Source organism: Apteryx mantelli, chromosome 8 (genome assembly GCF_036417845.1).
Source record: "Apteryx mantelli isolate bAptMan1 chromosome 8, bAptMan1.hap1, whole genome shotgun sequence".
NCBI classification, from domain to species: Eukaryota; Metazoa; Chordata; class Aves; order Apterygiformes; family Apterygidae; genus Apteryx; species Apteryx mantelli.
The window spans coordinates 14,416,842-14,432,267 of NC_089985.1; the positions used below are offsets into that span (position 1 = coordinate 14,416,842).

The 15,426-nt window shown below is 42.1% G+C and overlaps 1 protein-coding gene across 1 annotated transcript in view; it reads left to right on the top strand.

Moving 5' to 3' along the window:
• The window catches only part of TEDC1 (tubulin epsilon and delta complex 1), a 77,514-nt gene extending 65,473 nt beyond the window's left edge, over nucleotides 1-12,041 (top strand). Inside the window, 1 exon segment of the mRNA XM_067300658.1 lies at nucleotides 10,775-12,041. Within this exon segment, the coding sequence (XP_067156759.1) occupies nucleotides 10,775-11,134 (360 nt within the window). The 3' untranslated portion in view covers nucleotides 11,135-12,041.
• Nucleotides 12,042-15,426: the final 3,385 nt, after the last annotated feature.

Sequence of the window (15,426 nt, forward strand, 5' to 3'; positions counted from 1 at the left end):
TTTTTTTTGGTTATTGTAAAAGACTGCAGATTTAAAATTTCGAAAAGGAAATAGGTGTTTATCTCTTATTCCATGTGCTGTGTGTTCAGAATTGTGTGGCATATGGGATTTTCACAGGTGCGAACTGTGTCTCCCTGTAGCTGGTGATAAAGTATCTGCAAGTTTGATGTTCCTGTCTGGAGCTCCTCTACCTTCCCATGGGTAGTGGTGTCGTTACCTGGCGGGGGGCTTACCTCCCTTCTTGGGAAGTAGCTGAAGAGATTTAGATGAGGTCCTGGCTCCAGAGCGCTGCAGTGATTCTGGCATCTTGTTGAATGCTTGTGCTGGTGCTTCGTGTCTGCTTTTCTTGTGCTTGGATCTCTGGAGTCCTCTTTAGATGGACAGAGGTGATGCAGAAACTGGTGATTTCTTTGAAGACCATTCGATGTTTTGTGATTTGTCCCTGGCTGGTTCTGCCTACACAGAGTTGCTCTAATATAATAATCACATTACATTTTTGACTCCCATCTAGATTTTTTTTTTTGAATTTGTTAGACTCAATTGCTCTCCTTTGAAGTTAAACACCGGTTAAGCAAATTACTCCTGCCAAAAACTCAGGAACAAGTAGTTCAGAAAATATCTATAAGACATGAAATTTTTCCTTAGCTTTGTGGTGAGAGGCATGTGTATCTCGTGAGGTTTTCAGCATAGCTGCCTTCTTTCTGGAGTGGTTGCCTCAGGTAAGTCCTTCACCAGTCCAGCCCAAAGACCATCCCTGAAGCACCTGGTGCTTTGTACTTCTCTTCAAGCACAGAGACATTACCATGGTACATCCTATGCAGCTCCATCCCAGGAGCAGAGCTGGGCAATGCCCTTACTGTCAGCAGTCCTGCCCACACAGTCACAGTTTCTTTGGTCTCAAGGGGGATTAATTTCCCCTTTAATGGACATTTGTACGCTCAGCAATCAGTGGTGATGTGCTCCATCAAACGTTTTGTGTTTCAAATTAGTATTTGCAGGTATACTTTGCATTTTTCTGGCAAAAACCTGAAAAATCTTCATGTCATTCTTTTCCTGTTTCCTTAATGCTGTATCCTTTTTTTGTTTTCAGGTTGACTGATCTTCTTGACTCCAATCTATCAATGTGGTATTTAGAGAAATGATTCTAAATAGAAATTGATTTGTTTATCTTAAAAATAAAAAAAAAAAAGTCAACAGAAATGTGATCACCATTCGTATGAGATCAGGTCATTGCTATGAAATCATTGTACTCAAATGCTTTAGTGAAATTTTAAATTTCTTTTACCCTGCTTCCTTACCATCTTAAAGCTTTCCATTGGAGAACAGCTTGGATGCCTTTCTGAAGGCTTACCAAGTGCTTTCCAGTGTATAATTCAATGTATAATTAAAAGAAACACATGACAGAGGTGCCCTAACAGACTGTGGCTGTTCTCATTGGATGCTGCTATGTGCATTCCTGGTATTAAAACTGTATTTTTAGTTTCTCCTCAGAGGACTCCTCCCCAATTAAAAGATGACCTTCTATTTCTAGATAAAATAGGTACATTGCCTCTCTGTGGTTTCCCTTTCAATTTGTTTTGGAATAACAATAGGTGCGTCTGGGAGCTAGCATCCGAATAGTCAACGTCTTGCTTAAAATGCATAAGATGGAGATGCATACATTCCTCTCTAATTGCAGGAAATTGCAAATCCGGGCAAAATTTGGAATGCAGCTGCTCGTATAATTACATCTTCTGTCAGTTGCTGTAGCTCAGCTTTACAACCCTTCAAAATGTCTTCATAGATTATAGTACAAATAATGCCCCCTATTAATATTACTTGGGGATCTCCACCCCTTTTCATTTATTCTCCATCAATTCCGAAGGCCTAAAGTTTTTTCTGTTGATGAACTAGTGAGTGTTAGAAACTAGCAGTTATATTAATGTGAAATTTTTCTATAGCTGTTAAGCCAAAGGAAATTCTTTGGGTTTTTTACTGTTTCTGGGTTTTGTTTTTAGTAAGAAATACCCATGTGTGTATCTTAAAACAGGTTGATCTACTTACAGCATCAGGTGCTGTGTTTTTGCAAACATTTCTATTTTATAATGGTAATGGGTTGCAGAAAAGATGTCAGATTTTTGGTAACTAAATGCTACAATCTGCTACTGGTCATTAAATGAAGAATAAGATATAGGTCACAATTCAGGGCTTAGTGGAATATGTTGGCTGCATTTATACCACTATCACAATTAGAAAATGGTTTAAAAGTTGGAAAGGGTTAGAAGAGGGGTAAAGGAATTACTTGGCCTGCCCTCTTGAGAGGTTAAAGATGTTCAATGTGAGTAATGTAACCAAGGCAAGTGGATTTTTGGTGTCTTTTTAGAAGAAAAATGGTATAACAAAATCCAAGGGCTGAGGCTGAAACAAGGAAGAAGGTGTGCATTTTTAACAGTAAGTGTATTTCAGTGCTGAAATAACATAGTGATAGAGTAGCTTCTTGATCAGCTGGACCTTGTAAAAGAAGAAAAGTATGTGTTTCTAGAAGGGTCACTGTAGCTTAGCAAGACATTGGAGAACGGCCCAGAAATTACCGAGTGTGACACTGTAGCCTGCGTTATGTAATAGGTTAGCCTCATCAAACAGTTCATTATGACTTTAAATCTATAAATCCATGTGCATTGGTATTAAATGAGCTATTTCTGAAGAAAATCAAGTCTCCTTTTGTACAATCAAGGATCACACAAGAAGAAAGAAAGCTCATTTAGGCAGGACAGTGTGGGAAGTGTTCAGCTATTAAAATAGAAAATGATGGTTTCCAGGGTTCTTAACTGGTTACTCTTCACCTTGTAGAAATTGCTGCCAAAAATTAAAACCCTTTAAAGCTTATGGCCAGGAAGCTTGATTCAATGAGACAAGTTTTACAGAGCTGCAGTACCAACTTCATAACTTTCTTAGAGGTTTGAAATTATGTTTGGGCAAGTTACTCTAAGACATGAATTTGAAATTAGAGGAAGCTATTTTTTATGGTGAAGCACCTGTTTACTTAGTGTTGTAATGTTTCCAGACTAGCTGATTGCAGACCTTGCTTTTGCTTTAATTTTTGTTTTTCTGTATAAGCAGCAAGTGCATGTAGACGTTTTTCTGAAGGTCAGGGATCTAATTTGTGGAAGACACTGTTCAGCAAATGTTTGAACTTCATAAGCTCTGCAGCATCCTCCCCCTCACCCCCACCCCCCATAAATTTTCCCAGGAGAAGTAGGAGTTGCAGGATTTGAGTTTCCATCACTTAGTGCATTCACAGCATCCCGTGAAATGTGTCTTTCTCAGCTTCTCTGGGGCTGAATGTGTCTCTGTCTGTAGCTATGTGTGTCTGTTCTATAGCTATGGAAGGAAAGTACTTATACACTTAAGCATGATTATTGCAAAAAATATTAAATTTTAGTTAGGAGTAACTGGCCCATTAGCCAAATTATTAATATTTGTTTCTTGCTAAAGAAATGTAAGGCCTTAATCCTACTTCCATGTGAAAACAGATTTCCTTTTCTGCCTTTAGAAACACATGCACCCAAAATCTCTGAGTTATGAATAACTTTTTGTTCTATACAAAAGCCAGTGACACAAACATGGAGAATAAGTGCGTTGGTTCGCTCAGTTCTTGCTTCTCTCTCCAGTGAAGTTTAAGGTGAACGCTGCTTGGGCATGCTCTTTCACAGACAGGCTGTGGTGGGTATTTTTTCAGTGCTGCTCCATTCCTGGGTGTGCAGTAGGTACAAAATGTGCATTGTGGTAGGCTTCTCGTGTAGGTAATACATAGGCATTGTGGGTGGGAAGAGTGAGCGATCTCTGTGACTATTTTTATTGTATTCCACTTTTATTTAATACTTTGACAGATCTTTCCATGGGTAGAGGTTGTGGGAGACTAACAGAAGGAGAAAATGGCAGGCTTGGTTAGGAAATGATGAATTGTATTTTCTATTCTTGTTGCCATTCCATTAGGTGCAACAAGACCGTACAAATGATACTTTTGTCTGGCTACTATCACATGAGGTTCATTGAAATAGCCTGTGCAGTCTAAGACACATTCATTCTCCTTTTTCTTTCTTTCTTTTTTTTTTTAATTCTGTGAACATGGAATGAAACATTTGTATTATTATTATTTTTTTTTTTAAGATGTGGCAACTGATATAAAACTTCCCTGGCATAAGAGCAAAAGGATTGCACTGTGAAACAAAGGATGAGATCAGAGTAAAATCTTATAATCCCTTCTTAGATTAAGTCATAGCATATGTTTGCAGAAAACATTTGCTTTGCCATGTGGGATTTGCATTGAAAGGAGCTTGTTTAGAAACCTGTTCTAGAACTTCAGTACTGAGCACCTCCAGGGGAAGGACATGTGGGCTGAGGCTTTGAGATGAACACTGCTCAGGAGACGAGCAGACAAAGGGTGAGAAAGCTTAATTTTTGTTACCTTGTTGTGGGCTTTTTAAGGCTTACAGGTAGAGAAAGTTATAATCTACTATTTATTTCCTTTTTAAAATTAAAACTGGTTCTGTCTTAAAAGGTGAATTGTGAATGGTTATTTTTGTGTCCTTGAGAGCGTCATGTATCTGATGCTTTCCTGCCATGTATGTTTGCATCCAGGTGATGCTTTTGGTTTGCTTTTCCAACAGATGTTAAGGGAGTAGTGGTCAAACGTTGACTGCTTCTTTAATGATGATATTTGCCTCATTCATGATATAAGGAAGAATCCACATGTCCCTCCTGTCCCTGGATGCCCGCAGCAAAACAGCATGAGAGGTGGTTGAAGTGTGGAGCGTGGGCAGGAAAGCGATAGAAAAGGACAGGAGTTTGGCCCCAAATGAATCAGGTTCCTTAACCGTGTCCTGTAGAGTAGAAGAAAACAAGTAGTTAGCATTTTAGAAAGGAAAATATAAAGAAACTTAAAAGGAATAGGGAAGAGGTAGTGACTTTTGCTGGACACAAGAACATGTGCCTCAACAGCTAAGTTGCTTAGGCTTTGGAGGGGATAATCCTTGTGTTTTCCAAAAGGAATTCTCCAATTTGTTTTATACTTTTTTCATGAAATTAAAGAATCAGACATGAAAGAACACAAGCTAATAAAACTCATAAGCAAGAGTGTATGCAGATACGATTTTGTGCATATCTTAAAGCTTCATTAAAAGGGAAGTTACCATTACAGCACATCACAAGTCTAATACGGATTTTGCAGCAGAGTGATTTTTGAGCCTTCCCCCTTGTGATTTATCTTGTGTCTTTTCAAGAGGAGTGTTATTGCAAGTTACTTGCATGGAGTTGCTTATAGTGGACTCTGCTCTTCCCCTTTATATGTTTTTGGTAATTTTGTTTATTATTTCCCTCTGCTCTTTTTCTTTTTGTACTAGCTGCTGATTTTTTCAGTGCTGACAGGGAGAGCTTTCTTAAAAGCAGTCTACAAATCTTTCTCCATCCTGCTTTCTCTATTCTAGATAGATTGTCACCTGGGATTGCAGTTCTGCAAGGTTTTTCATGGGATAGATCTAAATACTAGATATAAATTTTAAGACAGAGGAAAAGGTATAAGTAACGATTATTTATAAACAGTCTTATTTAGGACCGCACTGAGTAAGGACAAGTATTTGCAAGGCTCAGCCCATGGACTGATCTGGATTCGAGTCTGGAAACTGAAAAGCTTCTAAACTAGCCTTAACTTACCCTGTCTGTTTTCCAGCATTCAGCTGCCAAGATTTCTCCACAGCGTCCGTGACTGCGGTCTCTGAACAATGCCAATATCTCAATGCTTATCCCACTTTAATTTTTTGTTTATAGATGTTATCTCTAACTGATGCTTGGCTGCTCAGTATGAATCTGCCCAGTATATATGAAGCGCGAGTGCCCTGAAGGCAGCTCCTTGTGGAATGCCCCGTGGTGCTTGGGCTACGGTGACGTGCTGCGGAGAACGGTTTGGAGCCAGCCAGGTGGCTGCACCAGCTGGCCTGCTGGGCCCTTTCTGTTTCTGGAATCTGCTCCCCAATTAACCTTAAAATCCCCAGCATCAGATACTTCACTCCGCCCTTTTCAATTCCCCAGATACTAATAGGAGATCTGCTTTTTTCAAAGGCCATCTTGGACGTGATAGCTTTAAATAAAGTTCCGAAATTGCCTTCCATAGAAGTAAAAAATTACTGCAACCTGGATGCCGACTGATGTTTTCAGAGAAATGAGATGAGTTTATGAAGGTCAAGTGATTTTGCCCTGATAGCAAAGGCAGGATGACTTGGTGACTTAGATGTTGCACCATTCACATTTCCCAATTTCCTTTCACTCCTCAACCTGAAAAGGCAAGATCTGAGATGTTTCGGTTACTTGTGACTCGGAGTGATAAGGAGCAGGTTGCACTATTTTTTCCCAGGAAAGGCAGTCATCGTAGCTTCTTGGTATCTGCACTGAACCAGGAAGAATAATTTATATTTCATGTTGTATGTATATGGGGTGGTCTCCCCATTCATAAGAGAAATATTTGAGAGACTGAGTGGACAGATCAGACTGGAGGCAGAAGAGGTGCCATCTCCAGGCTTGTGCAGTTGTCTTCTGAACAACATAATTTGATGATCAATGACATGGCTACACAAAGCGTAGAAGGAACACAGCAGGAGCTGCACTTTCCTCTGTAAACGCTCACAGCATCTCTCCATCCGCTGTGCTCGTAGGGTTGGTTAGGACTCTTGCATGCCATGGGAGGTTTCAGATAGCTTGTTTTGGTCTCGGTGGTGTGAAACATTATAGCGTACATTGACCCTGGAGCGTGCAAAAGGACATCGTGTTTCCATGGACTTGCTCACAGACAGTGTCTGCAACTTCCCTTTCGTACGTCCAGGCAGGCAGGACAAGAGTTGCTGTGAACAACTAACTCGATTAGTACTTCGCTCTGGAGCTGGATATGTATCACAGTTTGAAGATGTTGATTTCTCATCAGCTTGATTCCCTGTATGTTTTGTGTGTTTTTTCTTGAGATGCACTGGGTCCCTTTGGAATGAAGTTGGTTCTGTAGAAGTAGAAATGATGATTATCATGTTGTTGTATTTATTCGGAGAGGATGCACAGCAGTTGTCAGACAGCACTACATATCTAATTGGGAATTCAAGTTCCAGCTGGTAGATTGAGACTGAAAGGCAGAGCTGTGGGATAGAGAAGGGCAGGCACAAAATGCCGAGGCTTCTAATCTTTTACAATATGTTTGTTTAATATAAAGTGGTCTGCTGAGATTGTTTTGCAGTGTGGATTAATCATTGTGTGCTGACTAATGGGAGACAGCAAGCTATTAAAGAGCAGCAATTAGCCATATAGCAGGAGGTTATTGGGTGTTTTCATGAGTCTTTAGGATGTGAAGAGTAAAGAATATTACTTGAAGGTAACCTTTAGAGATTTTTAGCTATTAAAATCTACAGGCAGCAACAGGAGTATTTGTGGACACGTGCATGGTTGCAGAATTCACCTGTTACCAAAAACATCAGGGCAAAAAAGAACTCAAACTTGCTTTCCCACTCATAATTGTCCTGATATGACATAAAGAATGCTTTGCTGAGCTTGTTCTCTTATTTCATATTCATTATTTCAGAATTTTCCCATATTAAATTCATCTAATGTTGTCCCAGGAAATATTGGTCCCCTTTGCAGAAGGTAATGTGCAGTGCCTTTCTGATACTTGGATGTCAGAATTATTGTTATACTTCTGCTGCCCTGATTGCTCTTACAGATAGGCTGTTGTCCTTGTCTTTAGAGCTGATCTTGCTGAGGTACAGTAAGATCAGCTATTCCTATGATGAGTTAAAACTCAGTGCACTTAATGTTGAGAGGAGCATGCTCTTCCATCATGTGCCTTGCACAGTGGATAATAAAATTCTCCACTTTTTGCCAGTAGAGAGTATGAAAACCAATGTTTTATTAGGAATGCTTTTATATAGCCCAGCTAGTATTCTGCCTGGGTTTAATGCAAAAACTAAATAACATTTTGTGGACTCTGTTTGCTGAATGATTTTGTTCTTTGTGAGTAACAGGAGATTTTTCGCATCCTGTTTCCAATGTGTTAAATCCTCTTTTTGCAAACTTCACTTTCCATTTATTCACTGGCAGTGGGGAGACCAGATAACACTGAATTTATTTTTTTCAGTTTTGCTTCTTCTAAAGCGGTGTTAGAAAATTGGACCTCAGATGTTCATTTAGCCAACAGCAAACGATGTCCTGGGATTCTTTGGGGATTATGATAAAGAAGGACCCTTGGACTTTTGGACAAGGGCAAAGATAGACTTCTCTCTACTTCAACTCTCTCTATTCAAATGCCTTAATGAACAGAAGTGTCCTTTAAGCAGATGGTTCTGCATCGATAAAGCCTTTAACATGTTAGGAAAAATTCAGAGGAATTTACTCCTTTCCTACTTGATGGATTTTGTTGCTCTTGCAACAGAAGAATCTGGAGAGGGTCAATTACTTAGCTGCAAAGCACATGGAAGATACTGCGATGAGGGCCATGGGGTAAGTGTACTGAATGAAGCCCCTGGCCATGTCAGTGTTATGGGGAAACTGGACTGTGACTGCCCTCATGTCTTCAGTGTTTCACACTGTAAGAGAACATAGCCTGGTCTCTCGTATGTCATAAACTTCTAGATTTGTGTCAGTGATGAAACCCTCCCTACTGAGCTATGGAGAAACCATAGCTCCAGATGTGTCTCCGGATGTGGCAGCTGTTTTGACCCTGGTCAATATGAGCAAGAATTAATGGCTTGGCACTGGCAAAGGGGAAGGCTTTGTTACCTTAGGACTCTTGTCCTTTGCAGCTGGTGCTGCTTTGAGCTCTGAGCAATCGCTGGTGCTTCAGGGAGATACTGAACTATCCTGACCTTACAGGGAACTGGTGCAAAGTGTGATATATCATCAGTGTCTTACTGCAGATCTGAAGGATGAAGGAGTTTGGGTTTACCCCATGGCCAGGGAGGGGAGGGATCCAGAGCAGCTTTATCGATTTCAGAGCTGGAAGGGGGTCCTATTAGCACTGAGCTTGACCTGAGCTGAGCTCTGGCTAAAGGATTCATCCCTGGAGCTGCAATGAAGCATTTCATGGTTCATTATCTTCACAGTAGGAAACAATGCCTTATTTTGAAGCTGAATATCTAACTCCAGTTTTCATTCATTTGATCTTCTTATGCCTTTGTCAGCACAGTCTGGTCTCTCACCAGTTTCTTTTCCATATGTAAGGATCTAAAAAAAACTATATCTCTGCCTTGCCCTGCACAAACAAAATAGTTTGAGCTCTTGAAGTCTCATATTACAAGGCTTGTTTTCTGGGCTGTGAATCACTGGGTGACCTGTCTTTGAATACTGCTCTCTATTTCTGGGTGCTTCATGAAGCATGAGCTCCAGAGCTGCGCACAGGCTCCAGCAGAGCTGTGGGACTTGTGCAGATTGCAGAGGCAGCATTGCTCTTCCGAGACTTTGAGGGTTTTTTTTTCTTTTTTTTGGCTGAGCTGATTTGGCAGCTTGTTGCTATAGCAGAAAGGTGCAAGACCCCCTTGCCCCTGCTCTTCCAGCTTCAGCTCCCAGGTGCGTAGGTCTGCCCTGCTTACCCCAGCATGGTGCTCGCTGGAGCCCTCCAGGAGCCGATTCACCTTGCTAATGCAGCAGGACTCGAGAATTGATTCAGCTCATGGAGGGCTCAGAAGGTAAAACAGTGGGAACACACAGCCAGAGGCAGGGCCTGGGGAAGGACAGCGAGGCAGGATGGCCCCTCTCTGGGGACCGCCACGTGCCAGGCTACCCCCTTCCCAATTCCACCTGCAGTTCTCCCCTTGCATTGAACTCTGCCAGCCACCACTGCCTAGAGACTGTTTATAAAACATTAAATGCTGTTGGACCAAAAACCATTTCCCTGAAGACCCTGGGAGGGTACCTCTTTTTACTCATGTTTCCCTACTGACAACTACATTTTGAGATGAGTCACTGAAATTGTGTTTAATCCACTTGTAAAATTGGAAAGGCAATTACCATCTTGCAAGTTCTTCAAATCAAATTGTTAGAGAACATTAAATCAAATGCTTTGGAGAAATCCCAGTATATACAATTGCTTTTCTCATCTAGACTGTGATTCTGTCAGAGAAAAATGTTTGTTTTATTGGGCCTATCTTCAGTGAAAGTGTGCTGTCTGGTGTTCATTTTGTTCTTAGCCTCTACTTCTTTGTCTATGCTCCATTATTTTCCTTTTGCTATTTGTTACCCCGTAATGAGAATGAGAATTAAGGAATCTCTAGTTTATGGTTGTCATCCCTACTTTTTAGCATTGCCGAGTACAGAAAGCATTTGCAAACTGAATTAATTCTGTTAGTCATGAGGTAATTAATCTGTTATGACAACGTGGTGACTTGCAGCACAGTGGTGATTGATAGAGAAGGTCACTCTGCTAGATCTCTCTTTTTGCTCAGGGTGTTTGGCTCTGAAGTCAAACCACCCACCCTGCTGTAAGAGGGAGGAGTGCAGAGCCCTTGTGGGTTAGTCATCAGTGGAGGGACGGGTGGACTGTGAATGCATAGGCAAATTACCATAGGTAACTCTTTGGTCACTGATGCTATTACCTGATGGAAGGGGCAGGTTAGCTTAATTCAGTTTTCACAGCCACACACTGAAGCTTACACTCACAGTTGGCTGTCTTCTCCTTGGTGCATCCTAGTCCAGACATGCCATTTCATGTTGTTTCCTGGTGCAAGGAGTTTTACACAGATGTCTACTATGCTCTTTCTTCTCTCCACAGATGAAAACAAGAGAGGAAGAACTACGGAAGGAGGAATTCTGTGCTGCTGCTAGAAAGATACAGGAAGCTGTTCAGCTGAAACTACTAGACCTTACATACCGTTGTGCTCCGAGAAAAAAAAAAATGCACGGTTCATGCAGACTGGTGTTTAGAAGCAAACACTCTGCCAGCAAAACAGGCTTCGGTAGATCTGTATCTAAGGAGCCTATTTCAACTGTCAGTGCTACGGAGGTGATCAGAGAACTGCAGATGAGAAAGGCCAGCCTGGAGAGAGAGCTGAAGCAGCTGCAGGAAGAGTGCAGGCAGAGAATGGATGAAGTTGCACAAGGGTTGGATGGGGTGATTTGTATCTCCCCTTGAAGAGATAAAGCTGGACTGAGAAAAGCAAAGGAATAGAGTTATTTGATCAGAACACATTTGCACAGCTTGGCGTGGGGGAGTGTGAGGTGAGGAACTGAATGTAATTTCTAATGTTTAGCTTGGGAATCATAACTTGTTATGGCTTTGTGACTTACACTGGGGCCATAACCTTGGTGTGGTTCTCTCTGCAGCCCTTTTATTGCTAACCTTGCCAATTAAATTCTGCAGCAGGCCTTAGTGGGAGTGTGCTTAAATCTCCCTTTTATCTTTTAGATTTCTAGTTCTTCTGCCAAGCGCTGGGCTCTTTTACAGTGCTCAGCTGCTGCACAGTGTACCTTGAGGCTGCAGATTGAAGTACTAATTGCATTCAACATTTTCCAGCAAGTGGAAGTGTTCATTAGTCAGAAAAATCCAGGTATTGGAAAACATGTAAAGTACCAAGGCTGAGAGAGATTGGAAATGTTCAAGAAAGTATTCTATTTAGTTCAGCTAGTTTGCATATTTGTGGCAGCTATTATGCAGTCACCATAAGGAAAAACAAATGTCTAATAATAAATAAAGCAGCACAATGTTTCCATTCACTGCTGTGATGCACTTCAAGTGATTGGGTTCTCAAAGAGAACAAACTAGAAACCCATTCCACTGAGTTATGAATCACAGTGAGATAACTTATGGGTCTGCTGTAGGAAGTTTTTGTAAAATAGAAATGTGGCCTTAAATTCCAAGCCTAAGGAGTCTACAAGCTTTAGGAGTCTCCATTCTCTGTCTCTGGAGTCTTTTTCCCCTGGACGTACAAATGTTTTCACTTAGCATTCATTTTCTGTCCTTTTTCTGTTTTGCTTTCACTAAGGAATATTTTTATATTCTAGTTGTACACTTTCAGAAATAAAAAAAAAAGTTTGCTTTTTGTTTGTGAAATGCAATGAGCAGTGGGCTTTCCTCAGTATGGTTTTCTGTCTACCAGCCCAGCTTGGCTGCGTTGCTGTTTAACAGCCACTCTTGGCTCACGCAGCAGCCAGATGTAAGAGTACCTTTAAGGACCCCTTCCAGGTATCTCTGATTATTGCTGTTCTGCAGAGAGATGATGTGCAGGTGGGAGTGGATGGACAAGGCTGAGGTCTCCTGGTTTCTACTGCACCAAGTGAACTTCAGATGCTCCCAGACCCCCATTCATCTGCACTGTTCGTGCTGGTTCTTATGCATTTTGCACAGGAGTGAGGGACAGTACAAATGTCAGTGGAGAGCCACGCTCAGGGGACCGACGTGCTCTGGTTTCACCCAGCTGAACCCAGCGTTGCTGGTAGGCCAGGAGTGTACAAGCTCAGTTCAAGTAACGTGGGCCAAATCTGAGACAGCCTTTCCTCTGCTCGGGCCTGGTATGTTCTACGGAGGCCAGGCTCGAGCGAGGCTGGTTAGAAGGGGTGTTCTCAGCCAGACAGCTCGACTGTCGTCAGCCCTACGCAAAGGGGGCAGCTGCCAGGAGCAGGGTATTTGCGGGTGCTGGCAGAAGCGGCCACCTGCAGCCAGGGTTGCAGTTGTGTGTGGTGGCAGCTGGCACCGGGCACAAACCCCAGTGGGCTGGAGAGATTCACCTCTGGGGCAAAGGGCTGCAGACTGCTGCTGGAAGAATAGCCTTGGCCTTAAAAAGCCACTCCAAGTTGCTTTGCTTTTGAAACCATCTCTGTAGATGCAGGAGATGCAGTACTCTGTGTTTCAAGCATATGTGCCCCTGGTGTTGGCTGTTACAACTTTGTGTGGGTGTTGACTCCAGGGCTGCCGAAAGCAGCATAAGCAGACTGAAAGCATAAGAGGACGAATTCAGACACAGGTCTTGCAGAAAAATTATTTGTGAATGTGAAAGATACAGTCTGTCCTAGAACTAACAAAGATGGTAGCACCAGTCTTTTTCTTCCTGAGCATTTTATGTCCTCCTTTAACTTTTATATGAGGGAATATTCATATTGCATCAAATTTAGGTTTAAAACATTGCCCTCAAAAGAACTTTTGTTCTCCTGGGATTTTCAGCAGAGGAGGGTGGACAAATACTCTTGAACATGGAGAGAGTGGACTCAAATTCAAATGCAAGGTCTAGCTCATACCTTTCTGTGCTTTATCAGGGTCCTCTCAGTGCTGTATGCCATGATGTATTATACTGCCATCCACTCAAACTGACAATAGCCACTCGCGAGGAGATGAACTCATTACCCCATATCAAATATTTGTCCGCGTGCAGTGCTTAGTGCAGTGTGTCTTAATATTCATCCATGAATCCCATTTCAGTAGAGACTAGAATTGGCAGAGCATGTGCCCCCTGCTTGACCCTGAAGAATTATTTCCCTCTCGGGTGAAATGTAAAAATTATGGCCCTCTGTGTGTTTGTGTGTGTATATATATGTGTGTGTGTGTGTGTGTTTAAATACGGAAGTCTCTATAGTGAATCCTAGACAGCTGCATTTACTGCATGACACAAATCATCATAACAAGGTGGCCATATTATTAATGGGATACTGTCAGAGCAACCAACAGATTGAAACTGTTATTCCTTATCCTGACATTAACACCTTGAGGGGCTAAAGGTGAAAGTAGCTCAAAAAAAGATTGCCTTTTACTTCTGGTGCCACAGGTTAGCTTTGTGCACTTCAGACACATTGGGTGAAGAGCACAGACAAGGGTAGTTTGATTTTTCTAGCACTGATTTTTACCCCTGCCTTTTGTTTTCGGTACCGATTAGCAGTTTAAACACCGAGTGGATATTCTGCCATTGCTGATGGAGGTGAGCAGGGCATTTTGAGCTGGCAGTGTTTTTTAAAACCAGCACCTGTAGTCCCCTCTTTCCTTCGCCCCTTTGCTCAGCACCAGCATGGAGAGCGCAAAGCCTGGAAGCAGTAGTTACTTTAAGTGCTTGGCACTGTCATGCACCAAATTTTGCAGGGTATTTTTCTGGTGCAGGCTGCCTTTTTAAAAACAGTGCACATCCACAGTAGTTTGACATAAATGGACTGAGGTGTGGATCATGTTTCAGTGACTGGTCACAGCTTTTGATTGCTGTTGTGGCACACCCGATTCATTTGAAATGGAGATGCGTTCTGGTTCTTCTGAGCTAGCCAAGGAGTTGTCTCTCAAGTTGTCTCTCCAGCACTGCTAGGAGATGATGTATGATAAATACCACCTAAAATAAATGATCACTCTAGGCTCTTACCGGAAATGAGGGCAGAGGGCAGGAAAGTGAACTGGTTGACCGCAGTAGCACTTACCAGATACAACTTAGGAACAAATAGATGCCTGTCACCTTGTGCATCTGAGTTATGGTGGCGTTGAAGAGTTCTCTCCTTCTTTAAGCTGACCTCTCCTCTCATCCGCTACTGCATCATAACACACCACTTTCAAAAGCTGTAATAACCTCTGTAGTTGCTAGGGTTTGGCCCAGTGTGAACAGCCAAAGGTGCTGTAAAAGAGGGAATGGTTGCTCTGGAAGATGTGTGGACCCAGTGGCACTGGTAGTGTGCCCTAGTTGGTCTCTGGCAGATGCTGCAACAAGCGGAAGATAGCTCGAATAGTGCATTTCCTCCATGGCCTCAAGCATGCTTAGTGAATGTGAAGTATTACTTCATTGAAATTGGAACGTGTTGTAAAGAACCCACTACAGATTGAATAGCAAAGATACAAGCTGCTAAATGATTTGTCCTTTGCCACATCACCAGCTTTGTTGTATGTTTCCTTGTGTAAGCAGGAATCTTGATCCTAAAATTATTGATGGAATTGAAAGGAGAAGGATGTGTTTCAGCTGGAGGAGTTGGGAGAGAGATGCACACACATTGTGTGCATATAATTGCTGCCATAACATTGGGAATAGCTAGCAGTTTGTTTGTTTTTGAAGGGGCTTCAACAAAAGTTCTCCCCATTGACACGTCTTAAGGAGAATTAATTTGGTTTGGGTTTGGATCCAGGATCTCCTAAGTGATCTTGGAAAGAGAGGAGCATATTGGAGGTGATGGCCCATGCTAAAAGAGCGTGCAGCTGGGGTTAAATCAGCAACCATGAGAGATGCTGCAGGTGGTGTTGGGGTACACCTGCCCATTCAGTCATACAGGGGCCCGGCAGGAAAGAGTGGGCCCAGATATTCACCTGGTGATAGCTTGTGGCAAAGCCTGTCTGTAGGAAGGCCCCCACTAGCTAGCTCTCCTCTTCAGGGCCTGGAAATGCATGGCATTTTGCTTTGTTCTTCGGTAACATTTCACTGAAAATGAGCTAAGTTATTGCTGAAGTGTTTAAACATCTTTCTGATGATGGAT